Here is a 9,202-nt window from a genome sequence, read left to right on the forward strand (position 1 = left end):
ACTTTCTAGTTAAAGTCAGAGATGGCTACACTCGGAAAGAGCAAACGCATGATCTGAATTCCATGACTAGAACACCTATGTGTGAATTAATAAAAAGGTACCCAATTATTTAAAAATGGCCCTAGGGGGACAGGCCAGTATATAAAATAGCTGTCATGTAAAATTTACCCAGATGCCTTTGTAAAAAATAATTTTCGAACTTTAAACCTTTGTTATTTAAGAGTCGGTTTTGTCGGCATACATTACGGTAGCAAGAAACAAATCACTTATGCTGTACTTTGAGCAACCTGGCTAATTAAAAAGCACAAAACTGTACATAAAGTATAACATTATTTTATAAAATAAAACAGCCGAGTGACATCTTTGCTTTCCACATTTAATTCGTTAGGTTGCCTCCGAGTCCCTCCCCACCCCCGGCGTCCGGCTGAGACTCGATCAAGTCTTTCATTCAAACCTCCGCTTTCAGTTCTACAATGTGGACCCCAGACCGGTCTCCCCGCGGAGACGCGGACTGAGAACCACTCACGCACTGCCGCGCCCGGGAGAGGGGCAGCTCGCCCGTGAGCGCCGCCCACGCCCTCACCTGGCGGCGGCGGCGGCCGGGGCCTGGGCGGGCAGCGGGGCCGGGGACCGCGGGTCCCCCTCCCCTCCCCTCCGCTCCCCTCCTCTCCTGGGGCGCGGCGTGCACGGCTCGGCGGGGCCGCGAGCTACCTGTTGTAGGCCCGCTCCCTCTTGGACTTCTCCAGCGCCTTGTCCATGGTCTTCTCGCTCTCGCCCCGGCACTTGGGGCAGTACCACTTGCCCTTGGGTTTGTGATGCAGGCCCACGCAGGAGAAGTGGAACCACTCGATGGGGCACTCGTCGTTGTCGCAGCCGATCATCTCCCCGTAGGAGACCTGGTTGCACAGGCAGTACGTGGGCTCGTTGGGGTCGATGGGGAGGTCCGCCGGCGAGGCTTCCCGCTCCGCCTTGGCCTTGGAGCGCTTCTTCTTCTTCGAGGTCTTGGCTCTCTTCTCCTTGGGCGTGCCCGTGGACAGGTCCTCGTGGTCGTGGTTGTTGGAGGCGTTCTCCCGGTTCTCGTGGTTGCGCTGCCGCCGGGACCGCTTATTGTTCGGTTTGTCCGTCTGCATGATTGTCTCGCTCTTTGACTTGTCCTGCCCGGCCTTGCCGCTGTTGGTGCTGTCGCCCATCTCCTGGTGGGCCTCGAAGAGCTCCGCGTGGCTGTCCACTTGCCGCGTGCGGTTCTCCACCAGCTCCACCATCTGGCTCACGATCTGGATCTTCTCGTCGCCCAGCTCCTGGCTGCGGATCAGGGCTCTCTGGATGCAGTGCAGCACTCGCCTCTTCTGGGCGCCGTCCGCCTCCCGCTTGAACTTCTCGTAGTAGTCATCCAGCTCCTTCAGGATCTCTGCAAGCGAAAGTAACGCTGTTCGTTACTCATCTGGGCTGCACACACTGCCGAGGAGGACACCCCCCCCCCCCCCGCCCCCTCCACCGGCGTTGACTTCATTTGCTAAAGTAACTGCAAGGGGCAGGAACGACCCAGGGGAACTTGCCCAGTGTAAGCACCGTACTGGCTGTGAAGCTTTACTACAGACGATCATTCCTGAACAAATGTTGAAATGGCTCCCATCAAAAGACTGTCTCCAGGGCACCACGCACAGCCCCCAAACAAGGGGAGGAAAGTCAGAAGAGCTCGATACTAAACCTTGTTCCTCATGAAAACAACCAGGCCTATCTTTCCTGCATATGTAGTGATTAGAAAGAAGGCTTTTGCTCTCTTTAACAATATCAAAATCCAGCTAACCTATGGGAGACTCTGAACAAAAGTAGCCAAGAGCCCCATATGAGTTAAACCAGGGTGAGCAGGCAGAGGCCCAGACCTGGTGACCACCCCAACGTGGGTTTCTCTCCTGTGGGGCTAAAAAATGATGGTATGGTTGCAAGCCAGGCTGCCATGGCCACACCTGTAATAACAGAACCTGGGAGGATAAGGTGCGAGGACCTCCCTTTCAAGGCCAACTCAGACGACACCAGAAACCTGGTCACAAACAACAACACAGAAAAGATGGCCTGGCCATAATAAACCGGATGACAACATAGCCTTGCACTGAAACACAAGTGAGGGCTTGTGGGTATGGCTCAAGCAACAGTGCCTACCTAGCAAACACACAGCCCTGAGTTCAAACCCCAGTACTGCCAAAAAAAAAAAGTGGCAATTTATATTTGTCTCTCCTGTTTATAATTCGTTTCAGAGCTGTAAGTCTGCAGATTAAAACCCTCAACGCTAAACTTAAGCCTTCTTGGGCTAGAGACAGTGTATGTGATTTTAAAACGTAATCTGGCAACAGCCCTTAGACAATTTTTCAAACAACCTAACGTAAATATGCAGAAAACCCCCAAACACCAAACAGTACTCGTCTTTATTCTGAAACCTTTCAGTTCGTTTTACACACTGCAAGCAGATCAGGCTCTCCGGGGGCAACGTCCAGATGTCACCCCGGGTCTCAACTCCAGAAACGAACTTACGCGTCTGTCACACACAGCTTCTTTGACACCACAGGCCAGCCTCCCCCGTGGGGGAAGTTCACACCCCACGGCAACTCCGAGCCAGACACGGGTGGCTCACACCCACCCGTGGCAATTCTAGCTACCGAGGAGGCGGAGATGCCGGGATCCCAGGTGGAAGCCAACCTGGGCCAAACAAAAAAGCCTCCTCTCATCTCCCGTTACCCGGGAAGGAGCTGGGCGCTGAGCTGCGGCTACCGGGAGCCTTGGGCGGGAGAGAGGGGACGGGATCAGCGGAGTGTGCACGCGCACACATAACCCGCAGGGACACGCACAGGCTGCCCACCGGCAGGTCCCCCCACACACCCCGGGCCCAGGCCCAGGCGCAGCCCCGGCAACTCCGGGGGCCCAAGTCTGAGGACAGCGGTTCAAAGCCAGCCAGGGCCAGAAGCTGCGCGAGACTCCCCTCCGGGGAACCAGCAGGGCCTCGAGGCCGAGCTCGGGTTCTGCGCAGGCAGTCCGAGCAGCCGTCCAGGGTGGGAATGACCCGGGGTCCCCCCCCAACTCCCCACCGGCCCCCAAGGGGTCCGCACCCCGGGTCACTCACGTCTTCCGGCCCAGTGCGGCCACACCCTCGGGACGGCAAGAGCGCGGGTGCGCCCCCCCCCCCCCCCCCGCCCGCCCGCCCGCCCCGAGGGCCCCCGCGGCCGGCCGACAGCAGCGGGTTCGAGTCCCTGCGGCCGCCATGGCTGCGGCGGCCAGGGGGCCGGGCGGGGTGCAGATCCTGGCAGGGCGGAGGTGGGACCCGTCGGGGCGGGCCCAGCCAATAGGAAGAGGACAGTCCACCCTCCAGGCGCGGCCTATGGGGGGGTCGAGGAGCCGGAGGGCGGAGGCAGGGAGGGCGCCAATCAGCGCGCAGCACTCGAGAGCGCCGGGAGCCAATGCCGGGGCGGGGGCCGAAGACATTCAAATCAGCTCGACCTCCCTCCGGGCCCCGAGGCGGCGGAAACACTGACGCGCGTCAGTCACCGGGCGAGGCCCGCCCTCATCCGGCCCGGTGACCAGTAGGCGGGCGGCGTCCTGGAAAGGACATTCCGCGGGGACGTCACGGCCAATCAGGAGCGGGCCGGGGCGGAACGTTCCGCGGTATGCTAATGAGCTGCTATAAAAGGCGCTGCGGAGCGGCGTCTCGGACAGAGCGCGCAGGGGCGCTTTCCCGAGCGGGGCTCCGCTGGGCGGGCGGGAGACCCTTCGCCACTCTCCCTCCGACCCGGCCGCCCCGCCGCCCCGCCGCGCAGTCATGTAAACATCAGTAAACTCCGCCGCACCTCGGCACCCGAGCCCGAGCCTCCGTGCCCGGCCCGACCTCGCGGCAAAGTTTCCCAAGCAGTCAACAATCCTCGCCGGGTACGGAGGCCCCACCTCTGGCGGGGCGGGCGGGGGGGGGCATGTCTGCAGGGAGGGGGACCACTGGTTCCCGTGCCCGCTGCGTCGCTCCCTCCCCGAGCCGGGGGGTCCGCCGGCACCCCGCGAGCACCGCGCCCTGACACCCGCCAGCGGCCCTCGCCCCGGGCAGCCCCCACCCCGCCCCCCGGGGGTCGGGCCCCGCGCCCGAGCAGGGCCGGGGCGGGGGGGAGGGCCGGGCAGGGGCGCCGGGCGACCCCGGCCGGACTTTTATGTAACAGACCCGCGGGCGGGGAGCGGCGGCGGCGGCGGCGGTGGGCCGGAGCCGCCCCTCCGGGGCGCCGCGCCCGCGCCCGGCCGCCCCCCGCGCCCCGCGGCCGAGCCCCCGGCCCCCTCCCCCGCGGCCCCCGCCTCGCCGCTCCACTACAAAGAGCGCTTTGGCCGCGCAGCCTTCCCCGCGCGAGCCCGGCCGCCCGCGGCTCCGTCCTCCTCCGGGGGGCCCGGCGCACGCGACCGACCGCGGGCCATCGCGGGCCGCCGGGACCTTTTGTTCCCGCCCCGGCGGGGCCGCCCCGGGTCCGGCGGCACCGGCGCGCGGCCGCGGCCGCCCCCGCCCCGCCGTCGCCCGCCGCACCTTGGTATTTGGCGTCGATCTCCCGCATCAGCGAGACGTTCCGCTGCAGGTCGAACGGCAGCGACTCGATCGAGTCCAGGTAGTCCTCCACGTAGCTCACCAGGCGGATCTGCTCCCCGGTGGCAGGACTCAACATGGCTCAGCCCCGGGGTCCCCGGCGACTCGGCGCGGCTTTCCGTTTCCTCCCCCCGCCACCCCGCCCGCCCCCCTCAACACGGCCCTGCAAAATGCAAAGCGCCGGGCCTCCCGAGCCCCCCCGCCGCGCCGGCCCGGCCGGCCGCCGGCCGCCGCATCGGGCTCCGCCGCACCGCCTCCGGGGCCGCGGCGGCGGCGGAGGCTCGGCCGCGCTGGCCCCCCTTCCCCGGCGGCGAGCGGCGCGGGGGGCCCCCCGCGGGGACGAGCGCGCACACGCCCGCCCGGCAGGCCCGGGCGCCTCGGCCCCCGCCGCCCGCCGGCCCGTGGGGAGGAGGGAGCGGGGAGGACCGCGGGAAGGGCGCGCTCCGCCGCCCGCCCGCCCGCCGCGCCGCACTTGTCCAACGTGGAAAACCCAAATACCAGTTTCAAACACTTGGGAAACATTCAGCTCGCGGCGCACCGCGCATGCGCGCCCCCGCCCCCTCCCCCCCGTTCCGGGAGGCGGCCCCGCCCCCGCCGCGCTCACGCCCCTCACCGTCCCGGGCCGGGGGGCGGCGGGCCGCGGGGCCGCCTCCGAGGGGGCGTGGCCTCGGCTGTCATGTCGCTGGGGGGCGAGGGTCGCGGAGGGGACAGCGGGGCCTCCGGGGGCAGGAGGTGCCGCGAGACACTGGATTACGAGTTGGGCTAGGCTGCTGGGCGGCCGGCCGGGAGCTCCGCCGAGGACCGGCTCCGGGCTCCGAGACGCCGCGAGCCGCAGCCGTCCACGCCTAGACGCCCGGCGGCAGAGCCCCGGCTCGCGCCGCCTTCCGCGGCCTTCCGCCTCCCTCGGCCGCCGCCGCCTCGCGGCGCGGTATAAGTAAGACCTGGCACCGAACTGACAACCCCCGCGTCCAATCCCGTGCGCGCCCTTACCTCGGTGTCCAATCAGAGCGGAGAGGGGGCGTGGCATCCGCGGAGGGAACGTCCTCCAGGCTGCTAGTACTACAGCTGGGGGCGGGGCGAAGGGCGTGGCCGGGCGAGGCGGAAGTGAGGGCGCGTGCGCACTGGGCCGGCAGCGACCGCACACCCGCGCGGGAGGGACCCCGGAGCGCGGCGTCGGGAACCACCGTTCCCGGCAGCCAAGGCGGCTTTCGCGCCTGCGTCGTCCGCCACCCACCCTCCCTTTGTGTCGCCTCCCGAAGCCGGGCTTGGGGACGGGCTGGAGACAAAGGGGCCCGGCGGCGAGCCCTCCCGAGCGAGGGCGGGCCGTCGGGGACGACGCCGCCCCGCGCCCCGCTGCCTTCCCGCCGAGCGCGCCACCCCGCGGCCCGCCCCTCCCTCGCGGGCGGCCCAGCCGGGGCTTCCGGGAGAGCCGGCGCGGAGCCCGCCGTTGCCGTGACGACCGCCCCGCCTCCCTCAGGCCCCGCCCCTTCCGGCTCAGGCCCCGCCCCTCAGGGCGGGCCTCCGCGCCAGCCTTTGTCCCGCGCGGGCGGCGGGCCAGCTCGGCCGGGCGGCCTCGGAGGGCTGCGGGGCTCGTGGCCGCGGGTCCCCGGCTCCCTGCGGCCTGCCAGTGCGTCTCCTCCGCCGGGCGCGACGCGGGGACCGCAGGAGGGCAGCGCGGGAAGCCGTGGACCCCCACCCCGGTCCCCCTCCCCGGGCGCGTGGGACTTGTCCCCGGCCTTCCACCCAGGGCGCAGCGGACCCGAGCCCTGCGGCCGGGCGTCCCGCGCTGGCCGGGCGCCCCTCGGTGGGGATCGCGCCCCCGCCCGAAGCGGCCCGCTTCCCCTTGCGGTGGAAGGCCTCCGATGGGTTGTCTCTCACTCCTGATGGACTTCACAGGGTGGTTTGCCAGACGCGCCTGGAGGACCAGTGGCTGGAACCAGAGCCGTGCGTCTCGGGAAGAGGCGCTTAACTTTGAAGATACCCCGGGGAATCTCATCTCATCGGTGTCACATTTGCTTTCGTGTTTTGCAAAAATAGGAGTTAATTTTTTTTCTTTTTTTGGCCAGTCCTGGGCCTTGGACTCCGTCCCTGGCCTCTTTTTGCTCAAGGCTAGCTAGCACTCTGCCACTTGAGCCACAGCACCACTTCTGGCTTTTTCTATGTATGTGGTGCTGAGGAATCGAACCCAGGGCTTCATGCATGCTAGGCAAGCTCTCTACCACTAGGCCACATTCCCAGCCCCCTAAAACTTTACTTTCTTTCTTTTTTTTTTTTTTTTTTTTGGCCAGTCTTGGGGCTTGGACTCAGGGCCTGAGCACCGTCCCTGGCTTCCTTTTTGCTCAAGGCTAGCACTCTGCCACTTGAGCCACAGCGCCACTTCTGGCCGTTTTCTATATATGTGGTGCTGGAGAATCGAACCCAGGGCTTCATGTATTGGAGGCGAGCTCTCTTGCCACTAGGCCATATTCCCAGCCCCCTAAAACTTTATTTTCAAGAATGGTTTCAGGGCTGGGGATATAGCCTAGGGGCAAGAGTGCCTGCCTCGGATACACGAGGCCCTAGGTTCGATTCCCCAGCACCACATATACAGAAAACGGCCAGAAGCGGCGCTGTGGCTCAAGTGGCAGAGTGCTAGCCTTGAGCAGGAAGAAGCCAGGGACAGTGCTCAGGCCCTGAGTCCAAGGCCCAGGACTGGCCAAAAAAAAAAAAAAAAAAAATGGTTTCAGGCTGGGGGTGTTGCTGAGTGATAGAGCACCTGCCTCTCATGCACAAATACATCTATGCTTGCTTTCCAAACACTGCAGAAAACAAGTCGAAATAATGTCCTAACGGTTGGAGATGTCCCAGCCTATTGAAGATGGACAGGAATGTCTCCCATTTGAACCCAAATGACGGTGGCTCCTACCTGTCATCCTAGTTAACTCAGGGGTCTGAGAGCTGAGGGTCAGTTTGAAGTCAACTTGAGTAGGAAAGCCCCTGAGATTCTTATCTCCAATTACCAGCCAGGAAAACCCGCAGTGGAGCTCTGGGTCAAGTGTACAGCTCTAGTCTAGAGCAAAAAACAAAACAACCCAGGGGCAGTGCCCACTCCTAAACTCAAGTCCCAGGACAGGCACATACAACAAAAACGTAAGATCCTGGAACCACATTCTGTTTTCACTCATGCCTAAGAAATTATATTCATGGTATTCTAGAATATTTTTAATGCACTTTCTTGTTCTGACTTAAATTGGGGAGGGAGGTGATCCAAATGTACAGAATTCTCTCTCTCTCTCTCTCATCTATAGCTACAGAGACCCCTCACCTCTCCTGGGAGTTATGGTCCAGAGACCCCAGTGATAAGTGAAAAAGTTCGAAGTATCAGCGTTCTATTCTTGTTCGTCACTCACTCACTGCTACCTCACGGATTTTCACCCATGGTGTGGGGGTGGGGTGGGGGGGACACAGCTCCCAGGACAGTGAGGTGTCACTATAGGAAGTGACCTGTGATTTAGTGAGGGATGACTATATAGATATAGATGGGTAGATGCAAATTTTTCCAGTCACGTTACCTTAGTTTTCATTATGCAATAATTCAACGTTGCATTTTTATTATATCACACGTGATTATAGTTTTATTATTAAATGTTGGGTTATGGTTATTCTTCTGATGATTTCCAGAAGCCTGAAGAGCGGATTTGCCACCTGTCAAGTGTGGAACACCTTACAAAGCTAGTTTTCTGAACACAGTAGCCCCCCTCTGTTAACTTAGGACAGGATCTTGGGCCTGTCCAAATATGCCTTCTCTCTAGATTCATGTGGGGATTTGGTTTCAGTGTTATTAAATCTCGGTTTAGAAAGTCTACCTTCCTTGAATTCTGAGTGTCCCACTTTCTTTGGGTATTTTACAGCCCAAACTGTCTCCTTGTGCAAGAGAAACATTTCGGCAGTGTTGGACAAGCCATTTTCCAAATGGAATGCAAGGTAGCTTCAGAAATTCAAAATAATTTACTGAGGGAAGGAAATACGCTGCAGCCGTCATAAAAGACAATTGCAAACGCTGGAAGTGGAGCTGTGGCTCAAAGCGGCTGAGCACAGTCGGTGAGCAAAAAACAAAGCAAAAACCTCAGTCACAGTGCCCAGGCTCTGAATTCAGACCCCAGGACTGCCCCACGTGCCTGCCAGGAGCACACAATTAGAACCCGCCATCAAGAGGAGGAGTACTGTATTGGAGTGAAAAGGGGATCTATCGTTCCTGGGGACTTGAGGCGGGATAGGAAGCCTGGGCGGTACCAGACCAGAGGGTCGTCCGTGAGGAAGAAGAGGTTCGGGCACCGTGGCCTTGTCCATTAGAACATCACCGACAGACCACAGCCTGGCGTGAAGCCGAGCTGCAGGAAAAAGCACTCTAGGAACATACCTGTCCGTCTTCCTTAGTCATTTGCCTCTCGAGAGAACAAACTAAAGGAGGAACCTCAGCCCCCCAGTGCTGTTTCGAGGACTGCAGAGGCGACTTTGTTTTGGAGGCACCGGTAGGGGCGCCCGGGTCCAGATAAAGCGAGGGGTGACTGTTTCAATTTCCTGCCACCCGCACCCGATGACTGGCCCATTGTCGTCCCG

General features: G+C 62.1%; 1 protein-coding gene across 3 annotated transcripts; it reads right to left on the bottom strand.

The window, feature by feature from the left end:
- Positions 1–316: 316 nt before the first annotated feature.
- Ing1 (inhibitor of growth family member 1) lies at positions 317–4,870 on the bottom strand. 3 transcript variants are annotated; one of them, XM_048341083.1, is made up of 2 exons: positions 4,547–4,870; positions 317–1,408 (listed from the first exon to the last, which is right to left on the bottom strand). In XM_048341083.1, exons 1-2 carry the CDS (start codon positions 4,680–4,682, stop codon positions 708–710), a joined length of 837 nt encoding a protein of 278 aa, XP_048197040.1. In that variant the 5' UTR covers positions 4,683–4,870; the 3' UTR covers positions 317–707. The 3 variants fall into 3 exon arrangements, with proteins under 3 accessions (XP_048197040.1, XP_048197043.1, XP_048197041.1); XM_048341086.1 differs by lacking the exon at positions 4,547–4,870 and adding an exon at positions 3,116–3,154; XM_048341084.1 differs by lacking the exon at positions 4,547–4,870 and adding an exon at positions 1,581–1,695 and having other exon boundaries at positions 317–1,418.
- Positions 4,871–9,202: the final 4,332 nt, after the last annotated feature.

This window comes from Perognathus longimembris, chromosome 3 (assembly GCF_023159225.1).
Source record: "Perognathus longimembris pacificus isolate PPM17 chromosome 3, ASM2315922v1, whole genome shotgun sequence".
Classification (NCBI taxonomy): domain Eukaryota; kingdom Metazoa; phylum Chordata; class Mammalia; order Rodentia; family Heteromyidae; genus Perognathus; species Perognathus longimembris.

Bases quoted from the DNA above. Each gene is read 5' to 3' on its own strand.
- Ing1 (XM_048341083.1), bottom strand. From the start codon at position 4,682: ATGTTGAGTCCTGCCACCGGGGAGCAGATCCGCCTGGTGAGCTACGTG. The intron at 1,409-4,546 runs GTGCGGCGGGCG...TTTCGCTTGCAG, and splicing joins GATCGACGCCAAATACCAAG to AGATCCTGAAGGAGCTGGAT.